General features: G+C 40.5%; 1 protein-coding gene across 3 annotated transcripts in view; it reads left to right on the top strand.

The window, feature by feature from the left end:
- Window positions 1–17,167, top strand: part of LOC103369647 (regulator of G-protein signaling 12-like) — a 37,224-nt gene extending 20,057 nt beyond the window's left edge. For 2 of the 3 annotated variants that reach the window (XM_008298413.1, XM_008298412.1), the window contains exons 2-15: window positions 2,194–2,215; window positions 5,095–5,264; window positions 6,545–6,637; window positions 7,007–7,150; window positions 7,802–7,984; window positions 8,111–8,261; window positions 8,823–8,920; window positions 9,087–9,278; window positions 9,538–9,611; window positions 9,699–9,825; window positions 10,297–10,393; window positions 10,717–10,775; window positions 11,221–11,332; window positions 11,555–13,029. In XM_008298413.1, coding sequence (XP_008296635.1) covers window positions 2,194–2,215; window positions 5,095–5,264; window positions 6,545–6,637; window positions 7,007–7,150; window positions 7,802–7,984; window positions 8,111–8,261; window positions 8,823–8,920; window positions 9,087–9,278; window positions 9,538–9,611; window positions 9,699–9,825; window positions 10,297–10,393; window positions 10,717–10,775; window positions 11,221–11,332; window positions 11,555–12,126 — 2,094 coding nt within the window. In that variant the 3' untranslated portion in view covers window positions 12,127–13,029. Of the gene's footprint in view, window positions 1–2,193; window positions 2,216–5,094; window positions 5,265–6,544; window positions 6,638–7,006; window positions 7,151–7,801; window positions 7,985–8,110; window positions 8,262–8,822; window positions 8,921–9,086; window positions 9,279–9,537; window positions 9,612–9,698; window positions 9,826–10,296; window positions 10,394–10,716; window positions 10,776–11,220; window positions 11,333–11,554; window positions 13,030–16,887 lie in introns of those variants that run through there. The other variant, XM_008298414.1, reaches the window with a different exon arrangement.
- Window positions 17,168–21,075: the final 3,908 nt, after the last annotated feature.

The raw sequence follows: 21,075 nt of genomic DNA, 5'->3' as shown, positions 1-21,075 counted from the left end.
TTTTATTTTATTTATAATTTTCAATCATTTTATTGAGAAATTTATTAATTTATCACGAGAAGAATATAATCAGTCATCAGTGGACATCATTATTTGCCCCGGAATGCATCAAGAGTTTGCTAGTAGAATGAAATATTACATCTAGTCATTTGTGTCACAGTTGGTCAGATTTGCATTTTAATTTATTAAAATGCTTAAGTGTGTGAGCAACTTCACACAATACTGCGTGTGTCAAGACAGCATGATTTATTGTAACTCCCACTCTCTTCCATGAATGAATAAGTGGAAGCTCTGTTCTTGCATAAGCTGGATATTTATCATATTTGTCATCCATAAAGTTTTAATATTGCGCGTAGTGTTGACCCCTGAAGCATTACCACTGTTCAAACACCACTTCTTTAACCTTGTTTACCTTCGTTTGTTCAAAACTAAAATGCACATCACATTGTATGACATGATGTCTGTCTTTTGTTCTTTAAAATGAATCTCAGCTGCAACACTCTATGTATTTAGGGGTTTGAGGTTTAGCTGTTTTAAACCCAAAATGACAGACAGATGGAGTGGGTGTTTTTTTTCTTTCCTCTCTCTTCTGTTTTGGCTTCATGTTGGTCCTCATCCTACCCACCCATGAGTACTGTACACATGCTAGCCACCGCAGAAGGGGTGGCTTTTGGGTGTTGACGGTATATGGGTGGACTCAGCAGCAGCAGCAGCAGAAGGAACTGTAAAGAGGCTGCGACAGGCAATTAGTGGTTTATGTCTGATAGAGCTTTTACATGTGGTCACTCCCAAAATGGAAGCAAGTGTCACACCAGTGCACATGAGCCATCCCATGTTTCTTTAAATGAGCGGTTCTGTTAATAAAAAGAGCGACACACATTATGTCTAGGCTACAGCTGATTGATCAAGCTGAACACTACAAATTAAAAAACAAACTATTTCGAATGTGAATAAAATCAGACTGGAAAGGGAAAATAAGATAATGTTTCACTGTCGAACATAGTTACTTTAGCCTCAGTTATTCTGTGATATTGCACCTCTACAATCTAAACTAGTGCTCAAGTCCAGCAGTGATAATCTTTAGTCTCTTTATACATATTATCAGCCTTAACGTGTGGCAGCTCAAAAACACAGATTTATTTTTTTTTAAACTTAGTCCTTAGATGTGTCTTTCATATCCTCCTCTGCTTTTAAACATTATTATGACAACAGCTCCATAGTTTATGCATTAACTCTGTCTTTATTAGCCACAAAAGTTTACAAAAGACCAATGCTGAAGAACAGATTTCCAAGTAAACATTTGTTGATCCATCATATGATTACATATGTAGTGTTGCTCTGGGCATGATTCTTTGACTGTAATTTGACCCGGTTGGGGCTGCATGTAACCATTTACATCTACAGATTATTTCTTGATCAATCAGTCATTTGTCTATAGGAAACTGCAAATAGTGTAAAATTCCCACAACCCACAGTGACAAATTAAGAAGTCTTGTTTTATCACACAAACAGTTTAAAATGCAACGATATACAGTTTAGTGTCACAGAAAATTAAAATATAAGCGGGATTGTCTGATCTCAAAGAGTTTCATTTATCAAATCTCAACATATTTCCTAATAAATGTTCTGTTATTTGATTGATCAGCTCATTGTCTAACTGTTGCAGTTCTATATCAACGTGTGGAAAGTTGTCGCCACATGTTTTACATGCTAGCTCGAGGTGCTGTTTGCCTTTTGTTCAGGTACATCTACACATGCATGAACCACTCACTCCCTGAGTTAGCAAGTGAAAAGAGGACCATTACGACCAGTGATGGCCTCTTAAGCCGCCTGCCCTGATACGGTCTGATCTTTGTGACCGCAGTTAGCAGGAATGTACACATTCAGGGCTGTGAATGTGTGTGAGAATAATGCAAAATGAAGGGAGGGTCCTAGTGTGGAGGTGTGAACAGCTGTGTGTGGTAGAGGCAAGGAAGGGGTCCTCCCACTTACCAATTTATGGTCTTGTGTAAGGTCCCAGGATCCAACCCTTTCCCAGTAACACACTCTCTTAGGAAGACACACACACACCTCAGGTTGACTGCTGCAATGCCTGAAAAGACATTGCTACCAGCAGAGACTTTGTCCTCTTGCCTTAGCCCAGGAGATCATGAGGGAAGCCTCTCACTCATGTCTGTCTTTGTTCTCTTCCAGTCTGCTGCTTCCTCTGATGGCGGTGAGTGAATTTTCTTTATTATCTACTTAAAACAATAGCCTTTAAGAAGAATAAAAAAAAAAAAAATCAAACATCATGCTGTATGAGTTTTAAAAAGGGATTCAAGCTGTTACTATTTCTAATATAAAAACTGAAGAACTAACAGGTTTGTAAAAAGCATTTTAAAGCCTCAATTACCCCATTGTACTAACACACACTTTTTGATCTTGACTAGCTTGTTGTGCTTTGTCTGTATTTTAGTGCCAGTGTTTTTATTTCTCATTTTCTTTTCCACCCTCTACACACAACTTTGTAGTTGCTCAATAAAATTATCTCATAAAAAAGTCTTTTACAGAGGGCTACGTATTCACTGTAGGTAGCATGCCTCATTAACAAAGGATGTTTGTCGAGCATATTTTGGGTTACAGCTGGGGCTGGTGGGTGTGCTGTCTGGTCCTCCCTTCCACAGCAGCTTTAACAACATTTCCTAACAGGCTGACTGAGGCTATGGCGAGGAGTGTTATTTTACAACAGCTCATGATTCAGTTGAACTAGGACACACTGTACATTGGAAAGGTTATACAGAGATCACCGTAGTCGTACTCTCTTTGTAATGTCATGAACTATTTGCAGGGCTTTTATTTCACAAGACCACAGTTTAACCGCAACTGTTGGTAAATCTGTCCCACTTACACATGTATCTTACTTGATCTGGCTTGGATTTCTGTTCTTGAATGCAACACTTTTAAGACCAGTTGCCCATGCCAACAAGTTGCATGTCCACAGATTGATGCTATAACAATTACTGTGACCCTTTTGTTTTTTTTTTTTACTGTGCACCCCTTGCTTGGTCTGCTCACAGCTCTAAAGTTGCCATCTGCTGCTATGATAGCAGGTACTGCGCAGTCCGAGGTTCCACTTTAGCTAACCACCAGTTAACCACCCTTTAATCAACTGTGTTGTGTTCCCTCTCCTTGTTCTCCTGTTGTTCTGTTCTCTCTTTTTGCTGCTCTCTCTGACAAAGTGAACAACATCTGCCATTTCCCTTTGTGGGATGCAATCAGATATTCTGGTCCTGTGCCCCACACTTAACCACAGCATAGGTTTTGAACTCTGACTTTCACATATTGTGTAATATATGAAATGTGCAGCAGTCGATAAAGATCATAAGCTTTTGTCTTATTGTCTAATCCATCGTCTAAGAGTGGTAGGGCACCTTCTCTCTTCAAATTTTCCTAGTATCTAAAAAAAACTTTAGGACTATTTGTTTCCTCTTTCAGTTCCAACAAGGTCGTATTATTTTATTTCGTACTAAAATCCAATAAACTGTTCCAAGAAAAAAATCATAGACATGACTACCTTTGTGGGCGCTTTTTGAATATGGGTTATTCCATCTCAAATCATCAGGACCATTTCTGCCCGACCATCTCTGACACAACAGTTGTTCCCATTTCTCCAGAAGAGCTATAATAACCTTAATGAAAGAACTAAAGTGCATTCAAGACATGTGTTTTATTACCTATGTCATCGAAAATTTGAAAGATCCATTGGAAACTCAAGACTTGTGTATTAAATGTAGTCTTTACAAGCAAATGTCAACTTAACTTCACAACTGCAGGAGAGCATGACTTAAATGGTAAATTATCTTCCTAGAAGTATATTAATTCAATAACCATGATAAGTACGACAACAGTTCACTGTGTTTCTCCAGCCTGCAAATGAGGTCTGAAAATGAAAAATAACCACTTGTCTTAGCTGCTCGGTCAGTTATTAAATTTAAACAAAAACTTTATTTTTTTTAATTTAACCATTTTTTGTGGTCAAGTCCATTATCCATCCATTATCTATATACCGCTGAATCCTCAGTAGGCCTGTGGGGGGGCTGGAGTCTATCCCAGCTGACTCACGGCGAAGGCAGGGGGCACCCTGGACAGGTTGTCAGTCTATGGCAGGGCTACACAAAGAGACAACCGAGCACACTCACAGTCACACCTACGGACAATTTAGAATCACCAATTAACCTTAGTATGCCTTTGAGCTTTGGGAGAACCAGATGAGAACCCATGCTGCACAGGGAGAAAATGCAAACTCAACACAGAAAGATCCCAGACCCAGGCCGAGACGCAAACCGGGGGTCTTCTAACTGTGAGGCGACCACCAAGTCACCATGCAGCATGATCAAGGGTTTCATATCAAACAGTGTTCTATATGTCTTGTGTTGCATTATTGTGACATGTGACTACTGCCTAAGAAAATGTCACTGCACAAACTTCTGCACAACCTTTTTTTATGTGTGCTCAAAATGGAACTTCAATATATTTTTTTAAAATTTAAACTTACCTATATTCAGAGATTGTTTTGATCTACTTTTCCAGTGTTTCTGATTCTAAATCAATGGCATGATGAGAAACAGTTAAAGTTTCAGGCCTTTATTTGCCTTTCAAACATAGCCTTACATTTTTACGTGCAACAGACTATGCAAAAAATGGGTCACTGGCAATTTTTTAAAAATTGAAACGTTTTTAATATATATTAAATAAAAGATTTCACAAATATGTTTAAAAATAGGCTAATCTCTCTAAAAAATGTGATGATTTGAATCACCCATATGAGTATTAATAGAGTGTCTTTTTGACAAGTCAGTACCGTATGGATGTGTATAGTTTCTTTGACGAGAAAAAAATACAAGACTCAGTTCACTTAAATGAATTAAATTCCAGAATAACTGCAGTTTGCCTTCTGAAACACTCAGATCTGCTAACTATACACAAAAATCCACTGAAATCTTTTGAAGTCATGAGAGGGCACGTGGAAGTATGGCTCTAACATTCCCTCTGGCCTGAATTACCCTTTATCGCCTGAGCTCTCTAACCTTTGCATTGTGCTTTCCCTTCTTGCAGACTATAGTGGAATCCAGCTGCAGGGATGCTGCAGTCAGAGCAGCCTAAACAGTAATGGCAGTCTACCGGGAACAGGCAGCCATCGAGGGGTTCCAGAGCAACGTGTGGCGAGCTGGGCAGCCTGCTTCGAGCGTCTCCTCCAGGATCCTGTGGGCGTGCGTTACTTCTCGGTAAGCTGAGAAAAAAAAGTTTTATGTAATCAAATAGTTTCAAAGGCTATCAGAAGTGTTGTCAAGCAGCTTTTCGGTAATTAAATCTGTAAGTAAATGGGGTCGCTGCGCACTCTTAAGTAAGGATTTTATAGATTTTGGTTGACCATTGTTTTGACAGCAGGGGGCGACTCCACTGGTTGCAAAAAGAAGTCAGATTCTATAGAAGTCTATGAAAAAATGAATCTATTTCTTCCTTGATTTGTTTCCTTGGTATACTATTTCCTAATATGTTTATAGGCTTAGTCGTTGGCTTTAAGTTATTGTCAATACAGCATGTCATTTGGTATGCTTTAGGGCATGGCTACATCATGACTGAAAAGTAGGTATTTATGGACGTGCATAGTTTCTTTGAGGCAAAACTACTCACATGTCGCGTCCAGTTTTACAAGACAAGAGGGTGAAAATCTAAACCTACAGCTTTAAGACTGTGACCCACAAAGCAATAGGTGACGTCACAATTTCTACGTCCATTTCTTAGTAAATGGTTTAATTTCTTGGCAACCAAAATACCTTGAAAGCAAAACCATCTTTATGAAGACATTTGTCTGACATTTTTTGTGAATAATAGCTGAAGTTTTGAATCATCAGTCTGGATTGAGTCACTAGACATTTTGTTTTTCAAGAACCAATAGGCGGAAATGGCAAGAAGACATTCCATTAACCTTACATTATCGGATGTTTTTAGACACTTGGGAGGAGTGGAAAGAAGTTGTAAATGCAACACTGACACACACACTTGCTTATTGCATATCTAGTGGATTTGACATTCATTTAGAGTTACGCTCCATAGAAGAAACTGATTATCTGCTGATGATCAGGTCACAGGAGCAACACTTTCAAAGTTTTGGTTTGTAAATTGATTATAGGTTTTTATAAATGTGCAATTGATTCTAGTTCAGAACTAGAGTGAGTAAAGGCACCTCCTTTTGTACTATCATGTACCATTTCCTCCCACGTAAAAGATGTGTCTTTTGAATTTAGCCCACAACACCTTCAAAAAGCTCAATATTAAGTTTGGCATCATAAAACCACCTTCCTCCTCACCTTTCTTTAACACTGATCAGAGCCGCACTCGCCTACAACGTTCTGCGCCTACACTTACACCAATCTTGTTACATTACACCTAATAATTTCAATCCTCACTACAGGTCTGAACAGTAACCGCGTTGGAAAGAGAAGAAATCACTATCACTAGTTTGAGATCACATGAAACCTTCTTGTGCTGTGTGTTTCCACAGGAATTTCTTAAGAAAGAATTCAGTGAGGAGAATATCTTGTTCTGGCAGGCCTGTGAATACTTCAGTCATGTCCCTGCAACTGATAAAAAGCAGGTAAGTCCACAGCGTGCAGCTACAGATGCAGCTATTGTTTTGTATCATGTTAAATGATGCTGTAATGCCCACTGTGAATTGGTGGATTATGTAAAAAAAAAAAAATCTTCTGAATTATTCTTAACAACCTGAAGACTTAAAATTATTCACAGCTTTAAAAAAAAAAAAAAAAATCCATGACTTTTATCTTGTGTCACCATTTTACATTCTATATTACAGCACAGTATAATAGCCACTAATGGGATTAAAGATCAGTCTACATCAGATGACATGTTAAAGATGATTTATAGTTGCATGTTAACCCAAAGACAGGCAGCAGCATCATTTTCTACAGTTCTTGAAATTCTCATCAGTCCTCTTTTTCTGCAGCTGTCCCAGAGAGCAGGAGAGATTTACAACAGCTTTCTGTCCAGCAAGGCCACCATGCCAGTTAACATTGACAGCCAAGCCCAGCTGGCTGATGACGTCCTCACCTCCCCAAGGCCTGACATGTTCAAGACCCAGCAGCTACAGGTACCAACAATACAGCTGCTGGCTTTATTTATTAGGGTTCCACAATCTGTTATAGATAATGTGGTGTTTCCAGTTATTCGAATACTCCACATATCTAGGTCTTCCCACATTTGAATTATATCAGCTGTTTGACATCAAGCTTAAGATCAAGACGTTTTCTAGACAGTGTTAATGGATAGGAGATTCTGTGTGAAGTCGGGGGGGTTTGTTCTCATCTAGCCTTTAGTCGCTTTGTGCAAGCATATTGGGTTTTTTTTTTTTTTTTTTTGGTGGCCATCTGGGTTTGTTTACAAAAGGGCTCTAAGGCTTTACCAGAGAGATAAACACAAACTGGCATACACCCACAAATAATCTAGCACATAGTGTACACACAGACCCATAGCCATGCACTCAAAGATCTGTATATTTTTAGGTTGCACAAGCGCGAGATTAAATCCTAGTTGGTAAGGCTCCTGTCATAACAGCAGCCAGCTATATGTTAACACAAGTATTTCCTTCTCTCTTGTTTAGTTCTGTTTCATTTTCTCTCCGTCGCGATCACATTTTTGGCCACAAGTGCCTCTTTCTGTATCTTCCTCTCTTATTTACATCTTCTGTCTTTCACAAACCTTCTTCGCTCATGTCTGATGTCCACGTTTGTCACATTTGCAGATCTTCAACTTGATGAAGTTTGACAGCTATTCCCGATTCCTCAAGTCCTCCCTTTACCAGGAGTGTATGCGCGCTGAGGTGGATGGTCAGCCCTTGCCGGACCCCTACCAAATCCCCTGCAGTCCTGCGCCCTCAAAACACAGCGCTAGCTCTGACCGCTCCACCCTCTCCACTCCGAAAAAGGTACCATTGCAGCATTTTGACTGTATGAAAGAAATTGAGCACATAGATGTATTTATTTGTTGGCACTGGCTGCATCTGTCTAGAGCGACAGGTAAAATAGATTTTTGTTTGTCTTTCAACCCACAGGAAGCCAGAAAGCAGCGGTCAGGGAGATCACTGAACGAGGACAGCAGGGATGAGAGCGCAGACAAGAAACGTGGCATCTTCTTCTCGTGGTCCCGCAACAGGAGCTTTGGGAAAGGTCCAAAGAAGAAGGAGATTGGAGACATTAACCTCGGTGAGAAATTAATTAACAACCCTGTAGCCTGCTGGTTGCAACGGTTGGCATTGTTTTATGCTTTTGTGATAAAAGACTGCTTGAGTTATCCTTGAGCAAGACACCAAACCACTGCCAGCTCCATGTTTGCCATGAGATATGTCGACACACTGCTGCCCTGCAGTGATCAAAGTGTTACAGACACACACACACACACATACAAGTTAAAGTAAAAGCACAAGTAGCCGTATAATTTTTAGTTAGAAATTCAGCATAGTGATCTGCCTTTCTTGCTAAATATAACCTAATATGCATTTCACACTGATGCTTTAAAGATCTCTCAGTAAGTGTAATGCTGCATAAATTTAATTCACAATTTACTGGCATGTCTTGTTTGATAGGATACATCTTTTTACATGCCAAGATTCCCTGCTGACCAGCAATTATAAATCAAAAACATTGGTATTTCTCATGATATATCTTGACACTGTCTTAGTGTTGCACAAGTATTATTTATATTGAGAAGTGTCCTAATGTCTCTTATCTGCATGAAATCATCATTCTCCATGCCGCTTTGTGCAGATTACTGGGGAAGTAATGGGAGGAGGGAGTCCCAGGGCTCCTTGTCGTCCGGCACCAGTCTGGAGATGGCCACTTCCTGCTCTGCTGGCAAGATTGAGGTAAGATTCCTCTAGAAAGATCACCATGGCAACACAGAGCCCAGTGCCTGCTGAAGCCATCATAATAGGCCAGAGTATTTTTTTTTTCCTACTTTTCAACCCACTCATATTTTGTTTATGGATAACATAAATGACGGTGGTTCATTTGTTATACTTCTGTCCCCAGACCGATAATCGTCACTCAGTCGGTGTGTGGGAACGTTCACCCAAACATTGTAGCGTGCTGCTGCCCGACGGTTCCTGTTCTTCTATCACCCTTCGGCCCAGTGCCTCCATTAGAGAAGTTCTCCATGATCTCTGTCACAGCATTAGTGTCAACATCGCTGCCGTCGACCTTTTTCTGGTGGGAGGAGAAAAGGTGAGAGGGGTAGATGATACCTTACCACATGAGTAATAGATGCTAAGAACAGCAAGTGCTATTATATCGTACAGCTACAAAAAACTTTTTAATGAATTTAGTCAATAAAACTAAACTTTTAATTTGGCGTGCTTTATTTTGTGGGAACTCCTTGATCTAAAACTGAATCCAACATTGAAGTGAATCAAAAATGATGTGTCTCTTGATTACAGTTGATTAAGCTAGATGTGTTGCATTTTCCTGCTCTTTTATCCCACAGCCTTTAGTGTTGGACCAAGACTGCATGACGCTCAGCTCACGAGACCTGAGACTGGAGAAGCGTACCCTGTTTAGGTATGAAAGTTCACTCAAGTTCAATTTCTCATTTCGTGTTTATGCTTTTCATCCTCACATTTACTCGTGCTCTTTGTTTGCTCTTAGATTGGACCTGGTACCCATTAACCGCTCTGTGGGGCTGAAAGCCAAGCCTACCAAACCAGTCACTGAGGTCCTGCGTCCCGTGGTGGCCAAATATGGTCTCCACCTCAGTGATCTTGTGGCCAAAATAGTAAGTTGCTCCCAGTGGTTACAATGCCTTTTTGAAGCTCCCGTGTGTCTACGGAACAGCCTGTATAGTGTATGACAGTGCCACAGGGTGGAGTATTATGGTTAGGGGAGGGAAACGACCGCATCCTTTTCCATCTCTACATGGTGGTTAGCACTCTGACTCAGCCCAGCCTGTGAAGATGGATCACAAGGGCTATAATTAAGAATGACGACATTCCTCAAACATGCCGACTCTTTCCTCCTCCCCTTAACCCCTGGAAGATTTATTTTAGTCCCGTGGGTTTCCAGGCGTTATAGCTGTATTATACAGTATACCAGAGCTGAAAGAGGGTTTGTAAATTAAGCAGAGGCTCATGCCCTCAAAAATCCGCCATGTGCTTAGGTGTAGTAAATAGCATCATACTGTATTTAGACTTCTGCGCCACAGGTAAAGATACAAACATGTTGACCATGAAATTGCTTTTTGTTTCAGAGTGGAGAGACTCAGCCTTTGGATCTGGGTGCCCCCATATCGAGTCTGGATGGCCTACGAGTTGTGTTGGAGCGATCAGATCCATCCTCAGGGAAAGGTAAAACACTCAAGATGTCATGCTAAATGTTACAAATGGACGAATGGTAATTCAATTTTAAAAATATATTTTACTCAATGCAGCCTAGAACAACTGTACTGGGTTACTCCTTCTCAACCAGACACCAGTTTCTGGAAATTTTAAATTGCAAATGGAGTGTACCTCTGTTATTCCGTTGATTAACACATTCAAGTTTTGCAGTTTTGTCTCAAGTGTCCCTTCCTCTCCTCCCCTCCCATTCGCTCTCTCCTCATCAGTTTCTTAACCCGATGAATTTTTCATGTACACATTTCTCTCTCTCTCTCTCTCTCTCTGTCTAATAGACAAATCAAAGTCTTCCTCCCTAAAAAACCACCCTCCAACCCGGAGTTTTTCTGCAGCAGTAAGTACTCCTGACATCTTTATTCTCATCCATTTTACTAAAAAGTCTAAATGTTGGGGTTTTGTCCTTTTCCACTGCTATGCTGCTTCTGCAACATCGAGTTTCATCGTATAGCGGCTCACTTGCCAGCCAATGTTAACTATTAGTTGGTGTTCAGTTCCTGTGTTTTTGGTATACTTCTCCCTAACACTGCCTGTCGCTGACTCACTCACTTAGATGTGCTGTGGTACTGCACCATATGAAGGCAGATCAAACTTAGCCTGGATAGTATCAAAGATGCACAGCCAACAGATGGACCAGACTCATTTTACACAAAGGTTTCAGTAAATCTGGACACTGCTGACTAGGGTGCTTAGCAGCTCATGCTTAGCCTTCCCCTACCCCCACCCCCACCCTCCCGACCCTCCATCTCCTAACAGAGTGCATTTTTTTGTTGCATCTGCAGGGAGATGAGAGGTCAACACCAAAGGACTTTTCTGTGAGAACAAGTGGACCAGACTCAGCACTCCCAGGGGGAAACAGAATACAGAAAAAGATAAATATAGATGAAGCTGAAGGTAAATCCCCCTTATCCTTATTTCTCTTTCTCTCTTTTAACTTGTGGTGACTCTCTTTAGCTTTGCTTTGCCTCAGCACAAACTAATATCTTTGGCAGCTCTCGAGTATATTTGTCTCTCTCAGGTGTGAGGCTGCTATTGCTGCATGTTAAAACCTACTAATCCTTTTCTTTTATTTGTTTGGAAAATTTAAGTGAGGAAACTTGTTTGACCTGTTTCTAGAATTCTTTGAGCTGCTGAGCCGGGCACAGAGCACCCGAGCCAATGACCAGCGTGGACTCCTCAACAAAGAAGATCTGGTGCTTCCGGACTTCCTTCGCCTGACGTCCCCCACTTCCTCCTGCTCTGTCTCCTCTGATCTCGCCTCCACCCCTGACTCTCTGAAACAGGGCCGAGAGAACGGCATGTCCTCACGGGGTCCCTTCATCTCCAGCCTACGTTCGGAGAGCCTGGACTCCTCGCTCAGCTCCAGTGCCAATGGACACTCGGGGGTGAGGCGGTGCCTGCTGCCCCCTCCTCGCCACCCAACTTTTGGCACCCACTTGTCCCCTATCCCCCGGCCCTCAGACACACGGCCAAGCCTCTGCACTGTGGAGGAGGACGCCCACGCCGACCTGACGCTTGTGGGTGAAGGCGATATCAGCAGCCCCAACAGCACTCTGCTGCCTCCTTCACCGTCCCCCATGCCGTCCTTCGAGAACAGCCTGCCTGAAGCCAATTTCACTCCACCACCCCCCTGCTCCCGGCCTCAAGGTGGCGAGGAAAAGTCCAGTTCAGGTATTTCTGAAGTGTAACAAACCAGTGCTCTGTGTGTTTGCGTGTGTGTGTGTGTGTGTGTGTGTTTCAAATGTGCACGTACGTGCTCTCTGTGGTTAAAACTGGACCACTGTCATGATCAAACTCCCTCTACACTGACTCTGATGCACTTTAATGGCAAATTGATATTGGTTCTTTCTCAGTATGCCTGATTTGTTTTATTAAACTCAGCAGCATGTGTGTGATTGATTATATTTTCACTCAGATCGACTTGTAAATAGTGATGTGTATATTTCTTTCCGTGAGTTCCTTGGAAGTCACTTTCGATGCCACAAGTTGTTGAGTTGACCGTGTGACTGGCATTAATTCAGTCGCGTTAATATTTAGAGGTTTTTTTTGTGTAGTTTTTCATGCATGCAAATGTGACTGACTACAGAGTTCATGAATATAAATAACACATGCGTAATGCATACAGATCGAACATCAATATTTGACGTTACTATAGTCAGTCAGTGTTGTGCTGAAGATTAGAATTCAAAACAACTGAACAATTGAAAGCGATGAGATTAGCATCATGTGCAAACATTGTAACCAACCCGACCCTGCATTACAATGTTGGACCTGCGAATGCTAATCAGTAGTAATCCCTCCAGGTAAGAGCAATTCAACAATGTCAAAACACTCTTCATCTAATGCAACTGTATCAAACCACTGACTCATTAAACATTGTCAGCTCCTGCTGTAGCAATTTGAGAACTGGGTAAAAATAATTAGCAATTTGAGGACAAGTGCTCCTTAGTGCAAGTGACATTGTTGAAGTGCCTGTCATCCTTTCTCTGGCTCATCCACTCTCTCTCTAGGTGCCTGTTGTAGATAATCACTGCCAATAAAATCTGTATCTGTGATTGAATGGATCTAATAAATGTTAGAATTGGAAATCACTCTCGTCTGTCTTTTTACACGTTTTGTGAGATTCTCCCACCACCTCCACTTCTTCTCTCCTCTTCACCTCCACATGCATTTCTCACGTTCTCCCATAGCTCTCTCATTTTGTCCTTTAGCTTACCCCCTCCTATCAGCTCTCACTCCTTTTGTGTGCGTCCCTGTGTGTGCTTCCTTCCCGCCGTCGCTACTCGCCTTGTGTTTTCAGTTCAGATTGATCAATGTGGTGTTCGGTCACATTGCTTTGGCCTACCTGCTTGTCGTATTGTGTGTGTGTGTGTTTTTTTTAATCAGGCCACTGCTGTGTCTTGTGTGGATCTCTTGAGTTTGTCTCTTGTTAAACTTGTGCTTGCAGAGCTTGTTGCGGTGTTGGTTTATTGTGTGTGGACTGCAAGGTCATCTCCTGCAGATGATTTTCATCTTCTGTTTTCCACCTCTGTGTCATGTCCCCTCGTTGTGTCTGTTTAGGGGATTTTGTCAGTCAAGCGTGATTTGTATTGGTGATGGCTTTTTCTACAGTCGGTGTGATATTGTCAGAATATCTTTGCAGTTGTGCTTCAGCTCAGATATTCATGCATGTTTTGACTCTGGCTTGCAATAAAATCCCCCAAAAGCGCTTCATGAAACACTGTAAACCTGATACATAGAAAAAAAATGAACACACTCACCATGTTTCTAGCAACAAAGCCTGATATTGCACTATTTATTGAAGGAACACCCATATGACCCCATCATGATTAAGGCTTTAAGTATGAAAATATGTAAGCAAGATGATGAGAAAGAAGCCTTTCAGCTTTAGTACAGTCTCACTCCTCTTATCTGGTTGCTAAGTGCATCAGGCTGATTCTTCCCACCACCCGGCACCATGGTAACCTTATCCACAAGTTGACTGAGCTGCAGATATAAACTGTCACTACTGGTTTTCATCTGTCTCCCTGCCTATTTCACTCCCTCTATTTTTCCCACTCGCTCAAAGCACAGCACCGATTTCGTATAGCGACAATTTTAACACCATTGTCACCTTGGCATTGCCGAGTCTGTGCCGGAATCTGCAAAATCCCGAAATTGAGTTAACACGCCTCCACTTTCTCACTCTTTAGAGACTTTTTGAAGTTGTTCCATTTGTGAAGTTTTTGTTCACGAGCTTGATTATAACTTTAAGGAACAAACACCCATTGAATAAGGTCTCTAATTCCAAACGAGTCCAAATACGGCTCAATAGCATTTTACTGCCATTCTCTCTGTCATTTAGTTTGTGTGTAGCTGTTAAACCGACGCCCTCTGCTGTTCCCAGGAAACAGATTACGGTCATTCTCACTTTTATATTACCAGAAATGATACAGTGCTGCAGAAAAGAAAAAGGGGTAAATCCTACTTGTTTATTGCTCTTCGCATGTAAGGTAGATGTAATTTTGTGCATTTATAATGTGCACAAATTACCAAAAGATCACAGGACACCTTGAGATGCATGCATCAACAACACACAGTTTCTCTTGTAGTAAAAAGAAACAACGCACTAATGCACATTTGCATGCAAAGGAATAGCTCTAAGGCAGATGTCCTCGAATGATAAGAGCACTCCTGGCCCAAGAAGTGGTTTGCTGACTTTACTTGGCATGCCAGGCAAAGCATCTGGTCTACATCCAGAGCAAGGATTAAGACCTGCTGTTTCCTGTAACCTAGATCGTTTCTGTAAGGACATCAGGAACGGCTACTCTGCTCCTGTGGGTGATGTGATGTCCACTAGGGGGTGACATCACACAATGTAAGTCCATTCATATGGCACTGATTTCGATTCAATACATAGTAAGTCAGCAAAATAAAAAAAGGGTGCTCTCCTCAGAAAAATAACAAGTTGCAGCATGCAGATGGATACTAAGCCAAGAAATATACAAGTGATTTATTCAGTCAGTCTTGGATGTCAGTTGCTTGGGTTTTGATCAAAAGGAGAAAATTAAGGATGCCTTTGAGTGACTGGGGATTTTATGCACACCTGAGGCAGCATCAGCTCAGTTTACCTTCCCCCTCGTGTCCAACCGAGAGTCAGCTCTCGACAGCCGCTGACCCTGGGCCAGCCTTATCATCCATCTGGCACTCAGAGGAGGACTTAACGCAGATATTTGGCAGTAAGGACCGTAGCTGGGACCGTTTGTCTCAATGTCAAAATGACTGCCAAGAGATCTTTAATATATTTTGTAAACTACAAGATGTAAAACCATCCAATATTTCACAAGCACATAGCAATTAAAGGCTGATTTTAGATGAGATGATGAAGCACTTTGCAAAACTGTCATTACGTGATCATCACATACACTAGAAAGAGACATGTGGTGATAAAATAGCACTTATGAAAACCCTATAAAGTTTTATTTAGCCATCATATTACTCCAAAATGCAACTCACTATGATGCCTTGGAACTTCTTACACAACCTCAGCAGTTTAAAATTCCGTGTATTTTCTGGGAGCTACATTTTGTCGTTGAGCTTCTATTATTATTATTATTTTTTTTACAATGCGCGGTGCTTTGATGGTCTGTTTAAATTTAGCCGCCTGAGCTCACAGGCTGTGTTTACATCTGTACCGGACACCAGTGAATCACAAGCCAGCGGACTTCAGAGCATCTATGTGTTGAAGTGCCGTGTTTGAGTCAGTCAGGCCTCTGTTGTTTAGAATCTGTGGGGCCACAAGGTTCACACGAGAATTGGAAAGTTTAATCACTCAACGTAGCTGTGATGCCAGCACTGCAGAAGCAGTGGGCTTGTAGCGCCCTCGGTGCACTTGACAAGATGTTTAACTTGTGTTCCATCAGGGCCTTCTGATGAGATCATGCATCTCTCAGCTGGTAAAGTCCAAATATACCACATCTGACATAAACACAGTGAATAACTCAAGATTCGATCATGACTCAAATTCATTCAGTTCTTTTCCATGCAAGTGAGGTAAGCAAAGTTTAGCAGAAGTAGTCATCAGGTTTGTCTTGGCAACAGCTGCCCAACACAACTGTCAACTCATACCAACATATTAAACTGAAGTGTTCATTCAAGCTTTGTGGAGTTAACCCTATTCAGGACTTTCATGTTGCCATACATGGAAGATCTTTCCAAAACAGAACATGTGCAAAATATTTGTTGGTATTCATTATAGACTTTTATACTGTGTTAAATATATTTTTCTGATAAGTTGACGTATTTTTGGTTCCAAATGCATGACGAATGTCCCTCTTTTTATTTAAAAAATAAAAATAAATCTTCAAAAATAACAAAAATCAATTCATGTCACCTAAACCAAATGGTCTGGGGTCCAAAAGAACCCAAAAGTCCTGAAGAGGGTTAAAGTTTGAGTGATAAAGTTTCTTAGATCCATCGTAAAATCTAATGTAGTCAGACTAAACATATGGCTATGATGCAGTATAATGAGAAGTCAGTAGGAAAGAAGTGACATCAAAGTATGATTGGATTTCTTGTATCTGTGTTCCACCACTTGTAAAAGGACATTTCTAATAACAACATGACAAATGGAGCTGCCTTTCTAAAGCTGCAGCAATTCACCTTTTTGCTAAACAATAGATTCAATGACAGAGTGTAATGTTGCACTGAGCATCATCATCTCTGAGCAGTTTTGCCATTTTATCCTCCTTTAGCTTATTGTTTTGGTTTGTCAGGTTGTATTCCGTATTTAAGTGACATGACACCAAATATATGTCTGCATGCATCCTCTGCTGTCACCAAGTGGCCAAAAATGTGTGAATACAACTTTAACCATTTTTTCCCCAACCACCCTCAGAAATATTCAATTAGCTACTATTGTACAAACTCATCCTAAATCTCACATGTCTTTCTTTTCTCCCAGAGGGAAGAGCCGAAACATCCCCCATCGCCAAACCACCAGCCAACCAAGCCAACGCTGCGCCGATGATTCCAGAGGTGATGGATGTTGAGGGAGTTCATCTAGAAGAGGGGAGACTGGAAACGTCCCAGGGAGAGGAGTCCGAGCTGAGCCTGAGTTTCCAGGGCTACGTCGCTGAGCTGCGACAGTGCCAGAGCAAAATGAGGAACGCCACGATGCCCCAGAACGGCCACAACCCGCCGGACGGCAAGGACTGCAAGACAGACCTTTACAAGGCCACAATTGTCTAGAGGGAACCCCCCCCCACCACCACTGCTGCACTTTTTTTTGCACATGAAGCATTGCCGTTTAAAAGGAAACGCATGTACAAGCTGTCGATTTAATCTAAAAAAAATCTATATTATGGTGATAGATGTTGTATATTTGTTACGAATGATGGTGTCTTCTTATTGAGTTTTAGTATTGCTTGTACATTTTGGACAGTGATAGTTTTTTTGTTATTGATATGGTTTAATTATTAAGTGCAGAGCATTTCTATTATGAGACAACCGCAGGAGAAGCTTGAACCTCATTTTTGGGTACCAGTTTCTAATAAGGCAATATAAACATGGTTTAAAAGTTGTAAATAATGGGTTTATTATAGGCTTGCTAATAAGTCATCAAGATAAACTGACTTATGCTAGTGAATGATAATTACTAAATGAATTATTAACCCTTAATTCGGCTTAGGCACATCAGAAAGTCGGGCAAAAAGCTGGAAATGTGCGCAAAAGCTCCGGTAAAGTTAAGAAAATAGAAGTCATTTTTGATGATTTGTTAAATGCAGCGTCTTAACACCACGTATAGAAACTATGAGATGTAGATGAAAGCTCTGGAAAAAGATTGTAAATGTTTTTTTTAAATCTATGTTGTATAACTGATTTTTTTTTTAGAGTATTAACAAATGGTTTGATTGAATTAGTAAGTAAATCTTAAGGTATTTTTTGTTGTCCATGTGCTGTTGCCCTGTTAGAAAGTAGTACCCACCATATGTTAAACTGAAGTCTTGGAATCAAATGGGAGGCAAACCACAATTTTCTTGCAGATTTGACGATTTCTTGTCTTGTGTTTTACAAAAAATAATACATGACGGTACCTTTATTGCCTGTACTTTCTGCTTCTGTGGTTTTGAGGTTGTCCAAACTGGTGAATATAAAGCTTTAATGGATGTAAGTCCAAACAAACTGACACTTTTGACTTTTGTACTACATAGTTTAGGTGACCAGGTGGAAAGCCTTGCCATCACAGCGTACACCATATAAGAAAAATCTGTCCAAGTTTATAACCCAAAGTCTAACATTCAAGGACCTGAATCGTCCTCCTCAGCATATCTGGCCAGCTCATTGTGTTTGCTAAGTTAGTCAGCATTGTCAATAATTAATGATATAGTTGTCTTAGTTGAACAACTTCCTCTCTGGAGACACTCTTACCTTTCACGTAGAGACTAGCTACTTATGTGAACGTGCCATTTAGCCGTCCAGCCTCCTCTTTGTATTTTTAGCTTCGCATCTGGAGTGTGATTATCACAGCTGGTGAAAATTAGAGGTTAGATTACAGGACTGGGGAGTTTGTCTTGACTCAGCATGCCACTGCTGGAATGCTGATAACACGTGGAGCTTATAGGGTTAGCTGGGTGATTTACTTTCATGCCCTTATTTCAAACATATTGAGTTCTTGATTACAACCCTCATCCCCTCAGATCCTAAACTCACCTTCTGACCGGATGTTCTCTTATCTTAAGAACTTATAGATATAACACATCACTCACCTGTAAACATTTTACTGTACAGACTGTCGTATGGTCGCTTCAGTACTGTGGCACGATGCATGTTTGGTCTCTTACTTTGAAAGCTGGACACACCTGTGTTACTCCATTCCCATTCTGTAACAAATAACTGCAAAACTCATTATCCACATTCCATCACTTAACATCTTACATGTATTTATTTAGGTCTACAGATCTTGATTGTGAATTGATGGGATAATTTATTAGGAATTTGTTGTATCTTTGAATTGACTTAGCTTTGTGACATGGATGAGTTCTGAGGGTCTAATAAACGGGAAAAGCTATGAATTGGAGGCTGAGAAATTTTGACTTTTGTCTGTAGCTTCAAAAAACTGGATCCCGGAATGCAGTGGTGAATATTTTACTGTGCAGCAGATGCCTAGGTATCTATATCTAGATAGTCTATCACGCCATCAGAACTCCACAGTCCCAGTCGGCAACTTATGTCTTGTTATTTAAAACTTTTAAAAACTGAGATAAACCTCGTGGCGTCACCAGAGTTGTTGGGGCTTTTTCAAAGGTCGAGTAACCACAACCTACATTCCAGGTTAGTTGAAAGTCCCCTATTGTTCCCCCTTTTCAGCAAATTAATGCAACTCTCCCATGCCCACACAGTATGTCTAATTTGAAATACTGCGAAGATGGTTAATTTCACAATGACTGTACAGCCCCTGGCTTTAACCCCGTCCTGAACGGGCTGTGTCAGTGTCTGAAGTTTTGAAAGCCACTAACCTGCTGTCGTCTCCGCCCTCTTCCTGAAGAAACCTTTCTACCTGTCTGTGATTGCCATCCTGGAAAAAGACAGCAGCTGATATAAATGTGTATGCGGGATCAGGACTTTCTTTTTTACCTCTAATCTTCTCTTTGAGCAGGTATCTGATGAAAAAAAATTGCAGAATTCCCCGCACTCCAGTTTTTTAAAACTTATATATAGTGAGTTTTACAATGTGGCGGTGGTTAGAGGGCAGCAGACATGCAAATGGATGTACAAGGCCAAGTTTAGTTTGCATTGAAGTGCAACAGGTAAAAAAAAAGAAATCACAGTAACACATCCAGTCCTTGTTTATTGGTTTCAAGTCGTTTCTAAATTTTCCACCATCTCTTAATGTCCTTTAGCCCTAACATTTCGATAGAGCTCTATCCTGTGAGCATGTGAACAAAGCTAAAGCCACATTACCCACACAACAGACCAACACTAATGATCGTCCGATTGTTGTTGTGCCATCAAAAATAAAAGCAATCACATAACATTTAGTTTTCCTGAGACGTGCTGAGAATGTATGGATATATTAGTATTTACAACCCCAGCCAACAGCATGACAACTGGTGTGCTTGGCATGACTGAGACATTTTAAGGATAGCAGAATGAGCTCTAGAAAGTAAATACATTAACTTTATGGCTTATAACAACTGCAAAACACAATTTAAAAAGAAAATAATTACAACAGTATGGGACCTTTAACCTTCCAACCCAATCAGCCTAAACTGACCTTAACTATTAGCCATTCAGTATAGTAATCTAGTATGTTTCCACTGATTTAGCTAGTTCTGGGTTATCGTCTTATAATTAGGCCAAATTTTCATTTCATTCATAGTAGCCTTTGAAATTCGTTTGAGAGGCAAAGCACAGGCAAAATTAATTATCTTTCACATTGTCTGTCAGCTTTGCATCTTAATGTTTCCATGAAAAACAAACTGCTTGTTAGCGCACTTTGACTGAGAGAATGGATTTTTGTACCAATCCATCAATTATCAAACCACATTTGGCTGTGTTTGCTCAAATTGAACTTTAGACAGATTAAAGGTCCCATATTGTGCCAGTTAAAGCCTCATTTGTTATATCATTTTTAGCTTTTCTGCTCAAAATGCTGCAAAAAACATCACATTTTTACCATGACTATATGACTCTCAGTTTTAGGTTTTTTTTTTCTAAATAAGTTTCTAAATAGTTCCTGGCAGCTGACAGCACATGTCAACCATACCAGGAGTATTCATGGCTCCTAACTTTATCCCTGAGCAATCAGTTCACATTTTACATGTAGATACAGCCATTTTTGTAGTTCGTTTGTCAGTGTCATGGTTGTAAAAGCATTAGTTTGGCTGTGTGGGAAATGGCTCGGCTGGTGAAGCATAGTTCAAAGGTAATGATAGGGGTAGCGACAATGTCCAAAAAAATAAAATAAATCTTTAAAACTTTTACATAACACGAAAAATTTTGATTGTCATTATATAGAAACATTTAGTGGTAGGTTATTCGCAATGTACCGCAGACAAAAACGTGTAAAATATTTTTATTTTATTTATTTATTTATTTTTATTGTGGTATTTTTCATTACAAACTCATAAAAAAACGAACAAACGCAATAAAAAGAA

The sequence above is a fragment of the Stegastes partitus genome, unplaced genomic scaffold (assembly GCF_000690725.1).
Source record: "Stegastes partitus isolate 25-593 unplaced genomic scaffold, Stegastes_partitus-1.0.2 Scaffold1315, whole genome shotgun sequence".
Lineage (NCBI taxonomy): Eukaryota > Metazoa > Chordata > Actinopteri > Pomacentridae > Stegastes > Stegastes partitus.
This window is presented reverse-complemented; position numbering and strand designations above follow the sequence as displayed.